The sequence below is a fragment of the Chroicocephalus ridibundus genome, chromosome 10, assembly GCF_963924245.1.
Source record: "Chroicocephalus ridibundus chromosome 10, bChrRid1.1, whole genome shotgun sequence".
Classification (NCBI taxonomy): Eukaryota; Metazoa; Chordata; class Aves; order Charadriiformes; family Laridae; genus Chroicocephalus; species Chroicocephalus ridibundus.
The window spans coordinates 6523322-6546355 of NC_086293.1; the positions used below are offsets into that span (position 1 = coordinate 6523322).

The 23034-nt window shown below is 46.1% G+C and overlaps 1 protein-coding gene across 2 annotated transcripts in view; it reads left to right on the forward strand.

Annotated features, from left to right (window-relative positions):
- CACNA2D2 (calcium voltage-gated channel auxiliary subunit alpha2delta 2) overlaps positions 1 to 23034 on the forward strand; it is a 226952-nt gene that overhangs the window by 21212 nt on the left and 182706 nt on the right. For both annotated transcript variants that reach the window (XM_063347779.1, XM_063347780.1), the window contains exon 2: positions 4529 to 4610. In XM_063347779.1, coding sequence (XP_063203849.1) covers positions 4529 to 4610 — 82 coding nt within the window. The remainder of the gene's footprint in view (positions 1 to 4528; positions 4611 to 23034) is intronic.

A 23034-nucleotide genomic window follows, 5' to 3' on the forward strand; every position in this document is an offset into this window, starting at 1 on the left:
GAAAAGCACTGAGTGTCTGGTTTGGTTTTTTTTGTTTTTTAACATTCTCTCTTGCTCACAGTCAAACAAGCCCCCTCCTGAGGCTGCTTTTTAAAAAAAAAAAAAAAAAGTGTCCTCAAGCAGAAAAACTATTTTTCTTTCTTCTTACTTCTCCTTTCCCTGTGCTTTTGTGAGAGGCTGCTTGCAATGAGGCTTACATTCATCAGGAGTTTGTGTAACTGCCTTACCCACGCCTAGGTTAGACGCAAAGAGGGGTGACTGCAGCCCGTGAAGGGTCTGTCCCACGTAACCTGAGCTGCAGTGGTACATCCTCGTGGTGCCGGCCACGGGCTGTCAGCGCGTGGCTTGTCTGCGAATGTCTTCAGCTTCTGTATAGAAGACCAGGACTCCAAGTTGCCATCTGTTGTGTGCACAAGTGTGGGAGGATGTGGGCCAAGGACAGCCTGTCTCCTGTCTTTCCAGGCAATTCCCATTTTCTTCTGAAGCCATGCAGCTGGAGCAGTGGTGTAGCCTCGCAAACCGATGTCACCTACAGCATGAAACGTGCCATAAACCTAAGTCAGGGCGGCTGTGACCAGTGGCGAGGCACAGGCGCCCACTGAGGGGAGTGGGACAGGTGGGACACTTGGCTTCCTGGCCCTGACTGCGACAGCAGTGATTAGTCTCCTGATGTGCTGCTCATCACAGTAAATATTTTTGAAGCTCTGCTCTTTTTTTTTTTTAAGCCTACTTTATCTCATCTTTAAGAAAAATCAAATATGCAAATTGTGAAATCAATTAGCATTTTTGCAGTTTTCTTTGGAGAGGCAGTGATAAATGGTGTTGTGTTTTCAAAAATCACTTATGTCCCTTGTTAAATGTTGCACAGGAGGCTGTAAAATATAGAGGGGAAGGAACTAAAACCATGGTTTTTTTCAATGCAAGAGATTTTTAACGTATGTCCTGAACGTGTGTCATTGTGCTTGTGCATACAATATCGTAGAGTAGTGTGGTTGTAAGAGTCTCCCCAGCAAGGGCAGAGCCAGCTGAGATGATGGTGGCTCACTGGGATATGCTATGCATGTCACTGCTAAAGAGGGGACAGGGGATGTTGGGACTGCTGGGCTGCCTTGCCTGGGGTTCCTGTAGGCACAGAGCTACCGAATGTAATCCCAAATACTCCAGCTCAAAGGTTTTCTCTTTGCCCGTGTTAATTCACTAGTAGGACACTGAAGTGGTACTCAGGGAGACTGCGCACACGGCTCATAAAGGGGGCCTGGTGGCTTCCTGTGGGCAGCACCACATCCGTGCTCGTGGCTTCCCAGTCCGTGCATCAGCTGTTTTCTTTATGCTTTATTTGTAAATGCCATTTCATGAGAGCAGTAGGGCACTCCAGGCTGCATGTTTTGAGGAGTTATTGCTCCTCAAGCCCTGTAACGCCACCTGAGGCGTGTAGTAATGGCCCAGGAATGCAATGACTGTCATGTCTTATTGCTTACAGCTTCCATAGGAGACACGCTTCAAAGAGAAATCTCCATGTTCATAATGGGCTATCAGTTTCTTTACCCTCTTCATCCTTGCTACGGTCGTCTTACATAAAATTTTAAGTGCGGTGGCCGTGGGAGAGAAACAAGAGGCCGAAGGTCAACTGAGACAGAATAATAATGGGGTTTATGTATTTTATTATTCTTTTTAAAATGGTAGCTTTCAACCCAGCATATGGCAAGTGAGATGAAACCTTCAAATTCTGGGATGTGGCCCACTCTGAAGACTTCTGGTCACGAACGTTACCAGGGTAAGAGGGACATAGTTATGGGTCAGATAGATACCCACACCACTGGCAAAAGCCCTTGTGTGTGTAAGGGATGTGCCAGTTGGAAAAAATTTTTACTACCACTGGCAAAAGTTCTCATATAGCCATACTACACCAAAAAAAGAAGTGGCTTCAGCTGTTATGTTTTTTAATCTAGAAACCTGCTGTCAGCTGTACAGAAATCCCCTCCCCCTTTTTTTGATAGTGTAATGCACTTTTTTTTTTTAATAGTGGTACTTGAAGCTTCTACTACAAGGCTTAGTTGAACTTTCTGGGAAACTGCTTGTCTGTGAGGTTGAGAGCCAGGTATCATAAGGCTGCACAATTAAAGGGAATTGCAGTCTTTTCATGAATGAAAAATCCGATGGCTTTTCCCTCAAATACTAGTACTTCTTGGGGCGGAGGCAGGGGGTGGAATAAGTTTAAACATTTTTTTTTTTTTAAACAAATCTGCTGACTAAATTTAAATTCATTTTAAATCCCAGCCCAACTGAGCGCTCAGTGTCTCTTTTGCATATACCAACAGAGTAATACCGATGCCTCTGTCTTCCTGTATAACTTATGCTCTCTGAAAGCTTGGCCGTGTGTGACATTTATGCGGATATGAGCAGTTGTTAATACTGATGGATACAGCTCAAGATGGACGGTAATTTTCCCTTGCTGTGGTGGTGTAGGTGTTCCTGGAGGCAGCTGACACAGGCAGGTGTCACTGAAATCGAGGATCTTGCACAGAGCTGGAAGTTAAGGAAGGGTGTCAGCTCCGTAAGTCCTCAGCAGGGTTTCTCAGACCTGTGGCCGAGTACGAGCATATCATTGATTTTTTTTTTTTTATTTTTTTTTTCAGTTCACTGGACAAACTGGAGGAGGGGGAAAAAAGGCAATTAAAAAAATTCAGTCTTGGTGTTTCAAAGCATTTTTTTAAATGAATGACGTGTAAAAATAAATAGTTTTTGTGAAAAATACTTCAGAAGGTTTATGGGTAACTTTGGACAACCTGAATAAACCTTTGATTGCAAATAAAATGTTTGACTAGTAAAGGGAAAAAAAATCCAAACAACAATCCAAACCCCCACTCAGCTCTGTGACCCGTTATCTTTACGCTGGCAGTCCCACTGAAGGCTTCGCTTTCCCTCCTTTGGTAGAAAGGTGGGTTTGCAGGTGTCCTTACCCATCTCCTTCCCTTGATGTCTCCTCCTCCCCAGCCAGGCTCCCAGGGGAGAAGAGACAGTGTTACCTCTGCAGGAATGTGGGAAATAGCATAAGATATGCAGAAAAGATTTGGCACGTGCAATTAGATCTTGTTTTCATCCACAGCCTCATGTGTTATTAACTGGCATGAATTTTGCCTATGTGAGTAACACGTGTCTGTCTGCCAGTCCCTCCCTCTGCCTCCTTTTGTCCCCCCGAGCCTCACAAGCAATGCTTCAGCTCAGTTCTGCCGGTTGTCTTGGGCATCTTTCTGCTTTGATATTTCTGCCCACCTTTTGGGCCATGCCATAGAATTCAGAGTCCTCCGTGGCCTTGCTTCTTAGCTGGGTTTTTCTGCTCCTTGATCTCCAAGGGAGCCTCTTCCATGGTTTAGTGGGTGGTGGGAGTGTGTGGGCTGTCTGGGGAACGTCTCTTTGCGTGAGGGATGAAATCACATTGTGAACCTAAGCCAAGTGCAAAGCCTCCGAGCTGGTCCACTCCCTCCCACCATTGCTTTGCCATGATGCTAGCCTTACCTTCCACTCCTGCTCCATTCCTCCTTTCTCTGGTGTAGCGTTGAGGGATGAATGTCGTGGTGGAAAAAGCATGGATGGCAGTGCCGAGTAGTGCAGAGGCAATAGAGCATTGCTTTTCCAGGTCAGATGGGAGATTTGACATTTGCGCAGCCAGCGGCCAGAGTCAGGAAATCTCATTAAAAGGACAGTTATCAAGTTCTGTGGATTTAAAAGAGGGTTTTTTGTTGTTGTTTCAACTTGGTGTTATTGCTCTAAGTGGAAATGTGTGTTGTTGAATATATAGGAGGGTGCTGGAAGGACTGGCAGCCAGCTCCCTTACAGGGGTCAGGATGAAGGAGCTGCCACTCCTGGCCCTTTGTGCCGCCCCAGGAGGCAGCTCTGCCCACGGTGGACCTGGCAGAACCGGTGCCCGGCTCAGGCTGGGCTTAGCTGAAGGTGCAAAGCAGCTGAGCCCTCGGGCACTCGATGCCCTGGGCTTGTCGCCTGGCTCTGCCCAGGTCTCTTCTGCTGTGCCGCAGCAATGGTCCATGGCTGCAGAAGGACAGGCACCGCGGGTCCTGCCCTGGCTCTGTGTTTGCTCTCTGCCACAGAGCCCTGCTGAAGCAGTAAGCTGTCTTCTGTACGCCACAGCACTTCGACCTTGTTAATCACTCTGGGCTTAAATAATTACCTACTGCGACTGTTTATGTAAGAAGGAAAAAAAAGCCACCCCATACCTTGCCTTTTTGGTTGTACCTTTTTTCCCCGCTTTTCTCTCTGTGGTGCCTTTTGCGTAAATTTTGAAGTCCTGAACCTTATAACCTGCCCCAGCCGTAATTCTCAAAGCCGCATGTTCTCGGTATTCTGCCTGCACCCGGCGCTGCAGAAGGGGCGCAGTTAACTTAGCTGAGGGCACCGATTTCCTCCCTCTCCCTTCAGTCGCCTTGCTTATCTGTGAAGTGTCAGGGCTCTGACTCTTTCTCTCTTTCTTTCTCTCCCTTTCTCTTTCTCGCTGTCTCTCCGTCTCTTGCAGTATGCAGTACTGGGCCAGGAGGCTGGAGCAGGAGATTGATGGAGTGATGAGGATATTTGGTGGAGTCCAACAGCTCAGAGGGGTAAGCTGTCTGTCTTTTACCTGTGCTGCCTTCCTCGTGGCAATGAATGTTCTCATCTGCAGAACTCACCTGTGTGAACACTTGCAATAAGTCACCCTCCCGGCTCACTCCATGTGCAGGGTCATGGCTGGCTGTGCTTCTGGTTGCAGGTCAATTTGATGTATTCATGGAGTGTGTGGGAGTGAGTGTGTTTTGTATCTGTCTGCCTCTCGGGCTGCATGTCACTGCTATCTGAGCATGTACCTCTGTTGTGTTTTTTTTCTGTATAACACACTAAATGCATCTTAAATCCAACTAATCTTTCCTCTGGGGACTGAAGGTAGTTTAATTTGTGTTTTAATTTTGAACTTCTGTTGACAAAGCAGGAAATGTTCAAAGGATAATTTGACTATCCATTGGAAGCTCTGTGTTTTTAAATATACGTTGCAGGTAAAGATGTAATTCTTGTTTGGCTTCGGCTTCCCAGTGCACAAACCAAAAACCCGTACTGATGGTATCTGGCATCTACCTCTTGCTCCCTGACTTAGCACCAGGGCCTGAGTACGGCAGAAGCCAGACCTCCTCTGTTCCTGGCAGCAGTGCTCCGGGTTGGGTTAGGGCGGTTACAGAATGGCTTCGTCGTGGTTTATTAGGTTTGTGGATCAAAGGGTCCTTAAGACTCTCTCTGTTTCCCCTTCCCAGTAAAACCCTGTTTCTCCTTCCCAACACTGTTGTGCTGACTAGCTGTTTAGAAATGGAATAACTTGAAATTAGGGTTATGGTGTTAATCTAAAGAAAATAGGCTTCTCGAGCGTGATAAATATGTTCCCCCAGAAAAAAACATGGGGTGTATTTGTGTTTTCTCATGGCAGTGGCATGTTCTTCTCAGATGACAATGATTTGTGGGCCTCTCACTCTCTGTCTTACACTAGTAGCTATGCTGGCTTCAACAGAACTCTTCATGTTTTATACTGTTGGTTGTAACCCATTGTCTAAACAAAGAAGTTGCACTGTTTTCTTTTAAATTTATTTTAAAATGAGTTTAGCTGAAGGCTTGCAAAACCCTTCGTAGTTCATCCATTCATTCGCGTTCATGAGCTCTAGAATGATGTATCTGGGCTTTGCTTGCATTCATTTCAACTGGATTGATACAAACTTCATGCACAGCACGAACAGCATATATATTGCTTTGGTCTTAACAGGTATGTTTGATTGTATCTGTGCATTTGTGCGATGCAGTTTTGCATGATGGCAGGGTCTTAGAATCGGAGCTGGGGATGCAAGTTTTCCAGGCAATCCATAGACGTAACAGCCAGCATACTCTTTAGCAGAGCACATTTTAAAAAAAAGAAGACTGCTACTAGGTTTTGTACATGTCCTCTCTTACAATTTATTCTTATTAGCTTTGATTTTGCTCCTTTGCATGTTAAATAGGTATATCATGTAATTTTTTTAATGCCATAATTAAATCGAAATTACACCTCCAATTTGCCAGCACTTGACTCCTATTGGCCAGTCAGTCAATTACAGGTAAGAGAGCTTCCCTCTTTTTCCGTTTAATTCTTCTGCTAGTGCATCACTTTAATGGAATAATACCAGATAAACTGACTACAGAGGGATCGAAGGGGTTTTTTGGAACCGTCTTGTGAAGGGAGAGAGCTGTGCACAATTATTCTATCTGGTATAAACCACCTGAAGCCAAGAAATGAGCTACTGAAAATTCCAACATGCAACCACTGGAACATACAGAAAGGACTAGTAGAGGCTGTCTGTGGATCTCCAGGGGAGAACGTGGGATGTGAAGTTCAGGTTTGAATCACAAATGCAATATCAAGTGAGTGACACTTAAAGACCACATCACTTGCTAATGCAAACTCGCGTAGCTTCGCTGATGTGCTTCATCCTGAAGAATTCAGAGCTGTGCTTGCAGAAAGTCCTTTTACCCACCAGTTGCACACGGGTTCATCTGGGTTGCAGGATGGGAGCTGCTTAATGTCATACAGTGGTATTGTAACCCACTCTGAGATGTGGTTAAAAAAAAAAAAAATCCATATTCTGTTGCAGGCACACTTGAAATTTAGAGGGTGGCAACTAATTCTTAAGGTTGGGACTGGGTCCATGCTTCCCTTCTTGTAAAGGGCATTACCTGAGCATGACTTGGACTTTGTATCTCACCTTGCTCCATCGTCATGCTGGCTTGCAACCAGGATGCAGGTGCTGGAGTCCAGTACCAACCCACAGAGCTGCGGTGCTCCCTGGCACAGAGCGGGCAGGCTCAGAGGAGACGGAAAGCTACTGCCTGAGGAGCAGCAGTGGGGGCCGAAACGTCCATCTAGCTGGAAGCGAATCCCACCCACTGGGATTTCTCAGAAAGGTGTATTAGTAAGTAGGAATAGATCCATGTGAGGCAGGAATGATAAAGAAAAATGGGGCAAGTAAGCCTGTTTTTTGCCAAAACTTGCTGATGTTCTTTGGGGTTGCCATGTTAGCCTGGGACATTCAAACTGTCTGCAGAGGGGGGCTTCTGGTACATAGTGATATTAGAATGATGTTAGAATTAGGGGGAAAAAGGGCTCCAGTGTCACCAAAGGTGAAACTGGTCTTTCTGAACTCAGTGGGGTCTCCCGTGCAGGTGGTGGGTCCTGCTGCCAGCTCTCATGGGTCTATGAAGCCTGTAAGCGCTGGGGGTGGTGCCATGCCAGAAATGGATCTTCCCTTTCCAGTTCAGGCCTGACTATCAAAGTGACAGACCGGTAAATAATAATAAAAATACCCTCCTCTGAGGTTTGTCAGGTTTACTTATGGATATTTTTTTCCTTGGGTTGCTGTGAAAGGATGTGGACCTGTTCTTTGTTTATTGACTGAAATCGTTAACTGTTGTGGCATACAAAGCATGAAATTTATTGTCAGAAATATGGTGTCCAGGAACATAACAGTGCTGAATATTTTATCTTGCTGGAGTGCTGCCCACCCAGGAATGATTTTTATTCTAGCTCTTCAGTCATTTCCTAGAGTTGGGGTACTAAATGTCAGCTGCCTCCGCTTCCCTCCTCTCCTGCAGGGTGGACAGGCAGTCATCTCCTGTGCGTCCCCTGGGGAGATTATCCAAGTTTACACCATTCAGATGCTGCTTCGCTCAAGCGGAGTGTTGTTCTGTAGCAATTACAGAGGAGGGTGAGAAGCTCTGAGATGCAAAGGGGTGTCACGCCAGGGGCTCGCCTTTCAGCTGTGAGACACCACCTCATTTCTCTCCTGATGTCCAGACCTTGAAAATACTGAAGTGCAAATGTCCCCATTGGTCACACGGGCTGTGGTGGGGCTACACGTAGATCTGAATGCTGTGGACTTGGGGCTGTAGAGAGGACCGTGGCCTTGCTGGGCTGATTCTCTGCCCATTGAAGTTGGCTCCTGGCATGTCTCAAAACAAATCCCAGCACTTGGAGATTATGGCATGTTGCTTTGCCCCTCTGTCCTCTCCTCCCTTGTGGCTCACCGGAAATATTTGAGAGCACAAATCATTGCTAATTTAACTCTGACTGGTAGAATGATATGTGGAACCCTAAAATGCTGGTTGAGTAGCTTAAAAGTCTTTAAATAATAATTTCTAGAATAAGGAATATTACACTAAAAACCCAGCTCCCTGACTTCTATTCTTTTTCTGTTAGTGACTTTCTTCATGGCTACAGTGGACCCTTCATCACTTTGCAGGACAAGAAAATGTTTGGTTTTGACATTTCCTGCTGCACTGCACTAAATTTCTGTTTCTTCCAGCGTTTTGGCACAAGTAAAAGTCTTCTAGTCAAAAGTGGACAAATTTGTTGTGTTTCCAGCCTAGATGTTTTCTGCGTGTGGCAAAACCTGCTCCTGGGTAGACTCAGTGGGCGAGAGAGATTTCCCGTGTTGGTGCAGCCCTGTCCCAACCTACCAGGGCCCTGCTGTGCCGGCACTCGTGGTGGAACCGACGGCAGCAGAGCCGTGTGTGCTGCTGGGTTTTGTGCCTCGCTGAGCATTTCCCCTGGATGTTGCATTAAACCTTCCTTTCTCAATAGCCGGGCTGAGGCTGCAAGTCTCCTCTGGCTTGTTATCTAAATTGTGTTTGATCCTGTGGCTCCTGAGGTGAGCAGTTGGCTGGTCAGACCACCTCCTCCCTCTCTTCTAGTACCTTTTATCTGTGTCTGCCTGTTAATGGGCTTGTTCCTTTGCTGGCAATTACTGAGGGACCCAAAGCCTTCAGAATGAGATGGGGGAAAAACTAAGCAGTGTAAGTGCCGAGCTCCCTTCTCTGCTCCTGTCTTTCTTTCTGCCCTTCTTTCTGTCTGCCTTTCCTGAGGGCTGCTTCAGTAGCAGGGACAAGCACTCACCCGGAGGCATGGCACGGTGGCAATGAAGCCTCTCCCCGTTCAGCAGACAGGCGTTCGCAGGGGCAGGGTGAGTGGCAGAGTGAGTGGCAGAGCTGGACCTGGGGTTTGGATGAACAGAGCTTCCAGTCTGGAAAGCTATTTTTGCCCCCTCCTGCCCTTTCCTCTGGGCTGTTGAGGGAAGCCAAGAGACAGTGTCTGGATCTGCCTCGCCGCCATACGGCTGGAAGGTGTGAGTACTGCTGGCCTTGGTGGTGAGGAAACACACAGTTCATAAAGGTCCAGATGGCCCCAAACCTGAGCCCAGGGTGAACCAGAGCAGAGCCGGGCAGGCAGCGAGCTTCTGCGTGAGCTACGCTTGGTCCTCAACATGTGGGACTGCACGGAAGGGAGGATGAGCCCAGGGAGAGGGTGCCCTTCGGGATGCAGCCATGCCTGCTACCCACAAGGGCTTTGCTGAATGTGGCAGAGCAGAAATGGCTGGACTTGGTCCTTGTAATCAATGTCTTATTTTACTTCAGTGGATTTTTCGTTTCTCTGTCTTTTCTTCTTGCTTGTTATCGTGTGCTGTTTTCTCAGCTTTGTTTTGCCAGTTTGGCATCTCTGCCTGGCAAAAGTGCTGCTGTTCATTCATCTGGTCTTTTGTGAAAGGGAAGGACAAATCCTGCTGGCCAGGTTTTGGGGCAGAGTGACCAGGATCTGTGCAGGCGTCCCCACCTTTGTCCGCCTCGCAGCATCACCTGCAGCCTGCCTGTCCCTTCTGCTCAGTGCTGCTTCTCTGATACATCACTTCGTGCTTTCAAAGTGTGGCCGACCTTGACTTGAGGCAGCCACAGGTGAGGAGCTGTGGTTGAGCTGTGCACAAACAAGAACTTGGATTTAAAAATAATAGTAGACTAGCAGAGTTTTGGCTTGGATCTGAAGAGCTGAAGTGGCATCCACCTTGTACGTTACTGCAGTCGCTAGCACTCCTCCTGTGGTAGGGTCTCTGCAGTGCCGAGTATTTCACATGGCTGTGGGAGTGCATTCCTTACAGGACTGCTGGGACAGAGCTAGAGAGTCTCTTTAATACCAGCACTGGGAGGTAAAACGTGCTCTCATCAAAGGAGCTGCCAAGGTTTCCTGTTCAACTTTTTTGATCTTGGGTAACTACTGGCATAATAGGAACATAGCCGAAATCTTCCAAGTAGCTGTGATATTACATGATGTTTAATTTGCTCTTTTGTGTTCTCTGGGTATAGAAACACTCACCTGGTCATTCAGTAGGGCTGAAGAGTTTGGAAAGTGTTTATGGGATTTTTAAATGAATGATGCTGGAGAATCGGAGCCCCCCTGCACAGGGCTCTGCATGCAGTGTCTGAGGAGCACGTCTGCTTCCAGAGGGCCCTGTCAGATGGACTGGGCATTTAAAGAAGGACAGTGACGTGGTCCTTAGACATGTCAGAGTTGGGAATAAGATGCTAATCTTCTGATACTCAATCCAGTACCATAATCCCCAGTCTGGACTTCAAAACGCCGTAGCAGAGTGCATCTGGCCTTTTTCTTCTGAGGAGTGAGTGCCGGCCTCTGGAGTGGGAGACAAGTGATGCCCAGTGCCTGCACTGCGCTCGATGAGCTGGGAGAAGGAGTTTGAGCCCAAAGCTTGGGCAACACACACAGCCAGCTGCTTCTGCTGCAGCAGCGCGGAATGCCAGCCTTCTTCCAAATGCTGCAAGGGAGGAAGGACCTAATTGAGTTTTCCAACAGCTAGTGCCCGTCCGGGGGCTGAGCGAGAGTGTGGACGCTGTACCCCAGCGAGATGACGCCTAGCTCCGTGCTCTTGACTCCCAAGCTCATGCATTATCTGTCTGATCCTTGCAGTTTCTCCCTTTTCCCTCCCCCTCTCGTACCAGCGTGCACACAGCCTGCTTCCGCACACCATTGCTGTGCCCTCCCCTGCTCCTCATGTTTGATAAGAGGAAGTGTGCGATGCCAGATAAACACATTCCTGTTCCAAACTGCTTGGGTTTATTTTAATCTGCCTGGGCTGTTCAGCAGCCTCAGCACTCTGTTCAGCACCGAGTGCAAAGCCAACAGTATATTATCAAGGAGGAGCACTTAAATGTCCTTAGCCTTGCAGGGGCTTGGGTGGCGGGGGGAGCTCCTCTGCCGCCCTTTGCTTGGGCCAGTGTCTCCCATCGTTAGTCTCTTTACACCCATCGTCTTACTTCTCACTCTTTCTCTCTACTAGAACCATATTGCATCCGTACAGGGAGATGTCAGGGAAACATATGCTCCAGCTTTTAGTACATTTGCATAATTAGAGTAATGTGTATGAATAATTTATAGCTGTATGTGGCTGCTCAGTGTGTGACGTTAGCACCCCTCGCTAAATCCTTTCCAGTGGGTGGTGCAGATCCTGCACCAGAGCCATTGTGCCGATGCAGCGTACAGCCTGGCGGCAGATGCAGGGGCCCTGCTTTGAGAGATCGGGGTGTGCATATATATGTGTGTGTGCGTGTATATCTATATCTGTCTATCTTGTTGAGAAAGATGGGCTTTTACAGTTGTAGGGGAAGAGCAGGTTGGAAGTCTCAGAGGCTAAACTGCCTTAGACTCTTAGGCTCAAATCTTGCTCCGTTTATGCAGCAGCTGTGAATTAAAATGTTCTGCAACATTTGAAAGCTGAGGCAGGGATTTTTTCCAGCAGGACTCAGGTGTGACTAGTTTGTTAGTTTGTGTGCCAGGTTTATGGGGTTTTTTCAAATGACTTTTTCAGATCATAAAACTTAGCAGCTTGCAGGGGGTTGGGGGGGATAAACTTGCCCGTACTGTGTCACAGAGCCTGATCTCAATCAGTTGGTCAATAAATAGTAGCAAAGGATTGCCAGGGCACTGTCTCACTATTTACCAGCTCTTTAGTGTGCGAGTTCTCGTGCTGGAAAGCCCAGAGTCCCAGGTAGGTTTCCTAAAGGAGTGATTTAAGTGGTTGAATGCTGGTATTTATGTTCCAGTTAATTTTAGCTTAAACTATATTTGGTCCTTTCCAAACGTTTGAGAGCCTCGGCTGGAAAGCACTGTGTAAACCGGAATGAAATGCAGGCATGCACAGTTACTAGCTCATTAGCACTATCCACTGGGAAACTGAGGCAGGTGGTTAAGCTGAGCAAGTGTGCATAACGAACGCGTGGTGCAGCCTGGGCTGTTCTCCGTCATGTGTACAGCCAGCGGGTCCTTGGAGGGGTGTGTGTTTAGAAGGGTAACAGGCATAATAATAGTCCTTAAAGCCCTCGCTTTGAACCTTTTCACTTTACAGAATTACTTAGTAAAGATAATATACTTGCAGCTAGTTGGTGAGTTAGCAAGATCAGAGGGGATTGCCGTTGGGTTTTATGGAGTCATTTCTGATTTATATTGCTGTCAGTGACAAGTTAAATGAGCCCAGCTTTCAACAGACTGATGTTCAGGTGCATGCATCTCCTGAGTGGGCTGCTCTGCGCTTCGTGTCCAAAAACATAGCTGATGTACCAAACCAGTCAACAACCACGTTTGTAAGATCCTCATGAATATTCAGTGAAACTCTTACAGTTGATGGTGTTGCCATTACACAGGCATATGAACCCCTGGGAATGATGAAGACCTTGGTCGATGTTTCTGGAAACCTCCCAACTGAAGGAGCCTGTGTGGTCCCCACGTCCCTTCCAGCTTAAATCGTTACCTTCAGACTGCGTTCAGAAACAAAGCAAGACGAAATCCAAACCAACCCTGCCAGAATGTGGGATGAATAATTAGGTGGAGATCATTAAAGTTTGCCTCCTTAAAAACATACATAGATTATTCTTTAATGGAAAGTTAATTGTTTTATTATTCTCTCCAGATGGTTCTTTTCCTTTACATTCCCAGGGGAATTGATATAGCCTGGGATTCAGTCTCCTGTGAGCAGGGCTGATAACTGAAAAAGCAACTGTACTGCTGATCGAGATACAAAACAATAGAAAATAAGCATACATATTCCATCAAAGTTTCAGATTGTAAATATTATTTATAGGCTGCAAGTGTCCCCTCAACTTGAAACGCTGCAGGCTGTTGAGGTTACGTTTCTGTTCCCGGTAGGTTTGCCAAGGAAACGCTTGGTATCAGGCACTACCAAATCCTGCTTTTCATGCGGCTGATCCATTGCTTCCAAATACTGGACTGCAGAGGAGCCTGCAACTGGCAGTGCTGAAATAAGCGGTTGTACTAAAAGGTTTAAAGCAGGAAGCTGTTCTTAGATGCTTGGCGTTATTGTGTGGAGGAAGCAATAAGATGTGTCACGTCTCCTTTGTTCTGCAGGTAGAAATGCAGGAGGGCTTGGGAAGGTGGGGAGAACACGGTGGAGGTGACTTCTCAAGGGCACAGTTGTGGTTTTTATGTTCTAGCATGGCTTCAACCTGGAAGATTGCAGCTGCGAGCTTGCATGTTAAGTGAGCGTATTTATCGTTTCTCATTACAACACATCACCTTTGACATCTGATGTGAATAACTTGAATGGGCCCCTTATTTCAAACAGCCAGCCATGCTGACCTGTCGGCCTGCAATGATTCTGCTGGCTTTGTAGGTACTTATTTCCTTTTAATTATTTAGAGTTAAAATGTTATTGTAAGGGAGGGAGAGTGAGCGGAGTCTGATATTAGCTCAGCCTTGCCTTCCTCACTGAAGTCCAGATGCTCTGCTTATATTGGAGAGCTTTGCTCAAAGGCTGAGGACCTGTGCTGTGGGTAAAGCTGTTAAAGCTGTGGTTTGCTGTCGCTGTTGAAAGAGATGGCTCTGCTTTTGGGGAGAACTGTCTCTTGGGAGACTCCAGATCTCGGTAACCTTCAGGGATCTGCAGCTTTCCAACACTTGTATCCGTTGCAGCTTATTTGGCTGATGCTGCATACAATGAACTTGGAAAAACTCCGTGCTCTTTTGTGTCTTAGGGATAAGCCAGGCATTCTCGTGGTGTGAGAGGTTGTATCCAGAGCAGAGGGGATGAAGGCAGAAAGGAAGATGAACAGGCTCAGGAGGAAATGTAGCAGGAAGCTGATGAATTTGGTTATGAATTCTCCTCTCCCTTCTGTTGCTCTCGGTCTGGTCAATGCCAACTGATGCAAGTGGACCATCTCCTCTTTGATTTGATATATTTTGGAGGATTTCTGTTTCATTTTGGGGGATTTATATTTGTGTCCGGTCCTTGTGATTCAGTTATTCTCTGGGCTCCAGGTTTTATTGACTTTTTTCCCTTTTCTAACTGACCTTTCACACCTGTAAGCGTCCAAGACAGATTTCGTATGTGTTTGTTCAGCACCTACCATAACCAATAGCGTCATGCTTTTTGGACGCTGACCATAGTATAAATATTAAATAGTAAGTAAGAGCACTGAGAAAAATCCTGTCTGAATGAAACATGAGATTTGCTTGTGTGAAGAGATGCTGTGAATGGGAGGCATGGCTATTTCTATCAGAGCAGTTCCCTAAATGTGGGGTGATGTGTCTCGGACTAGTAGCAGGATCTAGATGTTTGTCTGTGTCAGAGGAGGCACTCTAGGGACTGTTTAAGCAGTAGCATTAGTTATCATCTGCTGGATGCCCAAGTGAAGCCTTTGCTCGTAGCTAGGAGGCAGGGAGCAGATTTTCAGTTCCCTGCTGTGACTGTAAGGCCAGGTAAATAGAGAAGGAGGAGACAGCAGGGGGTTTATGTGACTTGAGGAGCAAAGAAGATTGTAATGGTAAATGTTGGATTACTTTTAAAAACAAGTAGGTCATTGAAGATACCATGGTTGGTGAACAGAAAAAGAAAGAAAGGCGGATTTATTCCTTGTTCTTCTAAAGATTTGTTACACTGTAAAGCTCACTTGGCTGCTCAGCGTGCTGTCATTTTTAATTTTGGAAGTTCTTTGTTTCTGTTTTTTGTCAGTGGTCCAGCAAGGATGACACTGGACCCGAGATTAGGACCTGGGATCTCCAAAGGAGCCTTGGTTCCCAGTTCCCTGGGCACTGTGAGTAGGGCCTCACCATAGTGCTTGCTGGGAACATCAGCTGGTGTTTCCGTTTCCTGCTCTAGCAGGGTTTTGCCTGTGACCCCGCGGTACTTAAGACAAATTGTTTAAAATTTAAATTGTTGTTTGTCTTATGCCCCTTCTGCAGAGTGCTAGCATGCAAGAAAAGTATCTGTCTCCATCCCTGCTTTTTGCAGTTGGGAAAGGATCCAGTGATAACTATTTGACATGAAGTATATACATAGAGTATTCATAGCGTTAGTACTTGTATGTCTGATTCTGAGTATAAATGATAGCTCCAGTGTGCTCTTAAACTCTCAGTGTCTTGGTGTTCATTGAAAAAGAAATCATAGCATGATAATACCATGCTTACATCTAGTGCATTTCATGGCTGATTATTAAAATTACTTGCAAACAAGTTTGCTCTCACATCTCAATACAGAAGAGAAGAAAAACATTACCGTCTGTCCACTGTAAGTAGGTAAATTGAGGCTCAGGCGAGGGAAATCCTTACTCTGACCAGTGGGTCCGATGGAGGGCCGGGGAGGGAACTGGTGAATCCTGACTCTAGGGCTTATCTTCCTTAATAAAAGCTGTTCTGTTTGTCACTTCAGGCTCATTACTACATCTGCTAGCACAGAGCAATGGATCCTAGGAAATACAAGTGAGACAGACAGACTTTCAGCTTTGAATTCTCCCTTAGGAAACTTATTTCTGGCATGTTTCACAAGCGGCAGCTTCTTGTTTATATTCATAGGGTTTATAACATGTGGTATTTTCTCTTTGGCTCTGCCCCCAGCTCCCTGCCGTGACCAGGTGATATGCCTGCCGCCTTGCCTTGCCTCTGCTGTTGGTGCGAGTTTGGAGGGCTGTGCTGCTGATGCAGAGCCCGAGCAGCAGTTGATTGCTAGCTTTCCCTCCTCCTTAGATGTGTGCTAGCTCTCGAACGACATTTTGAGGTGCCTGAAGCATTCTGTGGAAGAAAATTAATTGGTTTTGACAAACCACAGCAGTCCCTTGGGTGCCTGGGAGTGCAACATTTATTGAAACCAGGCAGGAAATCAAAACGCTCTGGTGTTCATTCACCTCCAGTGCAGCTGTATCAAAAAAATAATAATAAAAAATCCTTAACCTTCCTCTGGATTTTTCACTCTGACATTTGGATCGTCCAATAACTTTCTAATAAAACCTCCTTTTTCTTTTGAAAAAGAGTTTAGTGGTCATGAAAGATGCCAGAATGACAGCCCAGGGAGTAGATGGTCTCTGTTTACCCACAGAGCAAATGCAGCATCAGGGCAAACGTACTTGCCATTGTACTTCCACCTTGACCTGCAGCATCCCAAAGGAGGGGAGGGAATTGCAGTTTTTTGTCACTTCTAGACTTGGCCTCTCTGCTTACACAACTCAATAAGGAATCAGGCTTCTCCTGCTATTGCAAAACAGTATTAAGGAAGGATTTTTCCTCACAGCTGTAGATATAACAACTTCAATGCAAACCTCAAACTGAAAGCTCTCTGCTAGCAGAAACCACCTCCTAGCCCCACTCTTCCAGGAGTCTGGCCCGTCTTCCTAACATATTGGTTACAATCTGATTCATTTCTAAAACATATGCTGATACCCAGCGCGAGTTACAACCATTCCTGTTGGCAGAAGACGACACCTATATCTGTGAAAGGTGTGCTGCGGTGCATAGCCCCCGCTGCGACTGTGCCTACAGCGACGTGGATGCCCGTCAGTGGGACAGTGGCTTGAGGTCTCCGGTCTGCTCTGAGCAGCCTTGCTGATGGGAGTCATTAAGTTACCATCAAGTTTGAATTAGTTCACCTTTGAAGAAAAATAACCAGCAGTGTTCTTCATACTACCCTGAAGGCAAGAGTGGGAAATGAGGGTAGCGGTTTTTAAACAAAAGCCAGTTACTGCCCAGGTGCAGTCACTAAATAGGGTTGTTTGTAGTGTTACTACACGAGGTGTCCACCTGTCAGCCTGTGAAGTGGCATGTGATTTCTGGACTATGCCCTGCTTGATAGGGCTGTGGAACCTTTTTACAGGTCGTCAGCTGTCTGTGGGCATCCCCAGGAAGGGTGTCAGTAGGGGAAAACCACATGCTTTGAGCCTGTAGGATTAGGGTTATCGTGGGTCCTAGCCTCAGGGACAGGAAAGAGTACTGGAGCTACTGGAAAGAACTGGGGAAAGGACTCACAGACAAATGATGCAACAGAGTTATTCAGCCCCTCCAGGAGCCTTAGTGCAGCAGATTTTTGGGCGGTTGGCGGGGTTTTTTTTCTGTTGTCCACCACCACAGGATTTATATGGGTATGGTAGGGGTGAGCACTCTGAATTCAGTAACGGGTACCTGGGGGAAGCTGTGTGTTAGGCAGAGGGTCCTTGTGCGTGTTCTCAGCGGCTGCAACCTGGGACACCAGGGTAAGAAACCAGCCTTGCCCTTAGACTGTCGGCGTGGTTAGAAACCCTGCAGGTGGACTGAAGCTACTCCTAACTGCGGGGGTGGCAGAGATGGGGAAGTGATGAGGACAGAGGAAGCATGTGCTTCTAAAGTCTTGCTGTGAATTGTCTCTTTGCAGTTCGTGCTTGCAGAGACAGAGCAGGGGTGCGTGGTGTCTGTAAAAGGGACAGATGGGGAGACCAGCCTTAGCAGGTCCTTGAGACAGAGCAGGTAATGTGACTGCGGCAGCGGGTGGAGGAGTGTGAATGGCTGCTCGCTCTGCGTCATGGGGAGACGGTGAGAACTCCTTAAGCAATTAATTAGCGCAGCTGAGAAGCTGAACTCAGTGCTAAAGGTGATCTGCAGTTGTACCAACAGATATGCACACTGGCTTTATTTTTCTGGCTTGGAACCTAGCTGGGGGCTTGTCTTGGTGGTTGTTCATGAATAGCTTGTAGAAGCATTGCAGTATCTTGTAGAATAGCTTGTAGAAGCATTGCCTTAAAAGTCCAGTAATGTGGGAGGCCGAAGAGGGGGTCATCAGCAACCGTAAATGCAGTTTTGGCACGTCTGGGTACTGTAGGAGAAACACTCGCACGTGAGGTCCACGGCAGAGTGGTGCTTCCACGCTGTAGGACAGCACCATCCCACCTGTCTGATGTGAGCTCATGTGGAGGGAGATAAATGGGCACCAGCAGTCAGGAGGAAGGTCACAGGGGTGGCCAAAGGTTTGCACTAGCAGGGACTGTGACCTGAGTGCTGGCAGAGTCAATGCATGGAGTGGCAGCACTGCTCTCTGGAGTCACTGCATGGGTTTCTTCTTTACCTTTTTCCTCTTCTAATCGGTCTGCTTTCTGGCATAACAATTACCTACTTTGGATATCAATGTTTGTAGGAAACTGACTCTAGCTAAAATTGTAAATTAATTGCTTTGAAGCTTATGTCCCAGATGTCAGTAGTGATAGATACTGTTGAGTGGTTTCTAGCTAGAGAAGACTTTGAGCGGTGTCATTTTTCATGGGAAAACTTCCCATATGCTTCTCCAAGAGGCTTTTCTGGGCAATTAAGTGACATGCGGTATGCAGAGATAACATGAATTCAGAGAGCTTTTGTATTTCATCTCCTATGACATATCATAGGTACTACGGAAGTGGTCACCGTGGGTTTGGGCCTTGGTCTTAGTTACTTCTACAGGAGCAGGATTTGCCACCCCAGCGATCACCCGTAACCAGCAGGGCTCCTGCGGTGTTTGTTGTATGAACAGTGGTACACTGTGAGGCTGGGATGCGGGAGGATCCGTGGCAGAGGGAATCCCATCCTAAGGACAAGGGAGCCCACTGAATGGCAGAGTAGGATACTCAGTCTTGCACTGCAGAGGGCATCTCCAAATGACACCAAGGCTTTTCAGCTCCTGAATCGGTGGGATGTCTGGGAACAGAGGGACAACGCTCCGGACAAGTTTTAAGTGTCACAGGAGTGAAGATCCTTTGATGCAACTGAATGGCACCTTCTTTCCCTCTCTTATTTAACAGACTAATAAAGTTCTTCTCAGAAGGAGCATCTGGCTGTGTAGGGAAAACCAAAGCGTGCTGCTGCTCACATCTAGGGCAACCGGACAGAGAAGTCTAGGGGAAGAATCAGCAAAAATCATCATTCTAGATGCATGCAGGGTCTCTTGCAGCCCTTGGCAAAGGAAGGGTACAGCATGGACTGTGAGTTAGGAGGCGGCTTTTAGAATCCCCCACAGAGAATATCTTCTGGTAGTGCTGGTAGCTTCAGTCAGTTTGGGAACCGAGGTGTGGGCTGCCCGGGTCCCTGCATGGCTCTGGTACTGTGCCATCTGCCTCTGCCTCTCAGGAGTGGAGCCCTCTGGTTGAGATTTTCCTTGCCTGGCTCCTTTGTGCCAGCAGTCCTGAGGTTTCTACTGCTTTGCATTGCAGCCATGTGTCAAGAAATCCCAGCTCCTGAGGTCAAGTGCTAAGCGTTTGCTTCTTTATCAGATATTTACTTAGGAGGATTTCATTATACTGAATCTACTAGCTTTGAATAAATTCACATGCAGCAAATTTATTCTTGTTCTTTTTGAAGGGAGTTCTGTGCTAGAGAAAACTTTGAAGACGACCATTTATACGAAAAGCAATTACTTTCCGCGTAATTTTGTATGTATTTTACTGCAGATACTGTATTTCTATTTGACTATGAGCTTTCTCCTAAGTGCCACTGCTGTGCTGGAAGTGGAGGAAGTTAGATGCTTCAATTTGTGGTGCCCCAACAATTTGACAGTTAACACTGGATGTATTTGTCTATGCACTTGTTTGAACAAGCTCCACCTCTCTGAATAAAGCTGCAGGTTGATCTTATCAGAGTCCACTTGCAGTTGCTTCATGTGAAGGGGGGGGGGGTTGGTTTTATTTTCTTGGCATTGGTTGGTTGGTTTTTTTGGCAAGACCAGTGCGTCAGCTTCTGGTTGCTGGATTTCTTCAGCCAGGTGGCAGGGATGATCTTACGTGACACTGCAGAGGGCATCTCCAAAGCCTCGTCACTCACTTCATGAGTATCCAGTAACTGTACTCTGCAACAGGGGTGAGCTGAAGTATTGGCAAAAGCAGCTTACTATATGATTTGGAATAATAAACAAGCCTGTAAAAAAATCCATCTGCAAGTAAGTTTCAAACATGTGGTAGGGGCAAAGCTGAATTCTTCACTTCAGAGGTTTGCTCTGGCAATAAGCTGTAATGCCGTATGCACAGGAATTCTTTCCGGTGCCTCAGCTGCAGCCCTCTGTGCACAGTATCTCCTGCAGTCCCTTGGCCAAGTCCGAAACAAAGCAGGAGGAAAAGCTCAAGTAAGAGTTTAGGCAGTTTGGTCTGATAATCCATCAAGTCCTCTCTCCACTGGTTTATTTTACGTGCTGTGCTTCCGTGGAAGGAAAACCGACAGGTAGGTCATTCAGCAGCACCTCTGCGCTGAACAGAATAAAAATACTTGGTGGTCCCTGTGATAAAAAAGCAATGCTTTGGGGATGGAGGTTTGATTTACCAAAATTGCTGGTTTTATAGATATTGATGGTGATAATAGCTGTCCATCCTCCATTTAAATGTGCTCTTAGCATTTCCAGAGTGCAAGTATGTGCATGAATCCTTTTGAAAATGGACAAGGGAAAATGGGAGGGACGTGCATGAAAGGGAAGCATGTTCATATTAAAATCCAGAAGGGTAGAATATTTTTTTTTTTTCCCTCCAACGTAAGTTTCTCGTTAACAAGATTTGTTTCATTTAGAAGTATCTAATTGTCTGGTTTAAAAAAGGAAAACCAAACCAAAACAAAAACCTTAAAGACTTGTAGGTCCCTGTTAAATTGCAAATCCTATATTCTGTGCTGGATTATTGTTTTATGGGAACCAATGATAGCTATAGCGCGCATCTCTACATATTTCATCAGAATGCAAAAAATGTTTTTCAAGGGAAATTACTATACAGAAAAGAAATCAATTAATTATAAACTATCGCTGTTGTAATGTACAATACTTGTGCTCAAGCCCGAATCTGAAATGAACAAAACACTTGTCACCTGAATGGCCCTCAACGTCCCAGTCTAAACTTTGTGGCTAGCTTTAGCCCTTGCAATAGACTGAAGGGAAGAATCACACAGTGACTTTCCTGTTACTGCTGTAATGAGGTAGACAGAAACATTTATCTGAGCATTGCTATGGTGTGAGAATGTCATAGAGCTTTCTGGGCTGTTCGTTATCCCAGTAAGCCACTTGCATCTGGAGGAATCACACAGCCCACTTGATTTTTGACCTTTTTTCCTTGCGTGGCATTTGTTTTAGGATTTCATGACAAATGAAAAACTTATTTCTGGATCAGTAGGTCTGTGAAGTTTCACTTAGTCCAGACAGGGCACAAACTTGAGCTGATTTGCTGAAAGTAGTTGGTAAGGACATTTGTGGTTGGGTCCTGTCCCTGTCTTGAGCCCATTCTGTGAGCCTGGGTAGGTCCTTGACCCCTGTGCATCGTCCTGGTGTAGAAATATATTGGTGGACTTCCATCCAATGTGAACTCGGAAATCCTCAATGCAGGAGAGAAGTTAGTAACACCCTCCACAGAAAAATTTAGGAGCAAATTGCACACTGTTGGTTATTTTTAACAGGAAACCAAAAGAAAAATAAGGATGCTGTGAGTGTTTTTGTAATTCATGTTTTGAAGTTGACACTCAATAGGTAGAAATTAGCCTGAACAGAAAGTAAAGAAAAACTTTGGGTACAACAGGGCTTTGCACTGCTTTGCTAGTATTCACTGAAAGGTACATTTTGGCAGATTTCTAGCTTCAGCTTTTTCGTGTGCTGTTATAACCCTCTTCGTAGAGATCCAGCAAACCTTGGAAAAATCACACATGTGAACTCACTTAAATCACACACACACACACACACACCCCAAGCTTCTAAATGGGGATTTAAGGCTCAAACTGCTTCTAGTTGTTGAGGTCTGCCTCAGTTTTGGTTATTTTTCTCATGAAAGACTGAGCAGAAGCGAAATCGGTGCTGTAATAAAAGGTGTCCCTGTTTCATAAGGACCTTAAGAGCAGCTGTTGAGGACAAACATTAGCCTAAGAAGGTCTCCAGGGGTTGGCTTTGACGGAGGTAATCTTTCTTGTAATACCATTCCTAATGTGGATCTCTGTTAGCTATATGTAATAATTTCTTCCTCTCTATTTGTTCTGGTAGATCTCTAGGGCTGCTTGTATGTGCTGTAGAATATTTACCGTATTTCTTTCCATCTATTTTGTCATGGTCTTACAATAGGTATCTGTTGCAGAACAGTTCTCTTCTAAATGCGTAGCGCTCCTCCTAGTTTCTCTCTTACCCCTTATAGCAGGTTTTTGTCTGCATCTCCCTCAGATGTCCTTCTCTGAGCGTTGCACCTGTGAGCGGAGGGTACTTCATATCGCAGTTGCATTTCCTGCTTGTGGTATTTGCAGTGTTGGGAGCAGAAGGGAGAGGAGCAGTAGAGCAATGGTTGCCTCAGTATCCTCTGATTCTCACTGTTGGCCCCTGTTCAGATATGTCAGTTGTCCAACAGATACTTAGGATACTACGGTATCTACGTACTAGTTACCTACAATCTCAAGCTTGTTGCATATGGTCCTGGTGAATTTCCTCGGCAGCTCTTTCCTGTTTGCTATTCATTTCTCCTGTCCTGACACTGGCTGTTATCAAGTGTCATCTTGATGCTTTGAGATGTCTGGAGGTGTTTTAGGAATCCTGTTACTCCTACTTCTCTTTCTTTGCATCTCTTTTGCTGTATAGATGATACCATAATAGAGTAACACCTCATGGAGGAAACTGTTGGGTTGTGGATGCCCCATCCCTGGAAGTGTTCGAGGCTGGGTTGGATGGGGCTTTGAGCAGCCTGGTCTAGTGGGAGGCGTCCCTGCCCATGGCAGGGGGGTTGGAATTAGATGGTCTCTAAGGTCCCTTCCAATTCTAACCGTTCTGTGATTCTGTTACCACTTGATCACATTTATCGTTGCTTTTTCCTGTTTTTTTTTTTTTCTCCATGCTTTGGATTAACCTAAAAATGTTTTGGTCAAATACTGAGGCACCTTAAACCACAGAAGAACAAGTCTTCTCTAAGAATAATATTAGA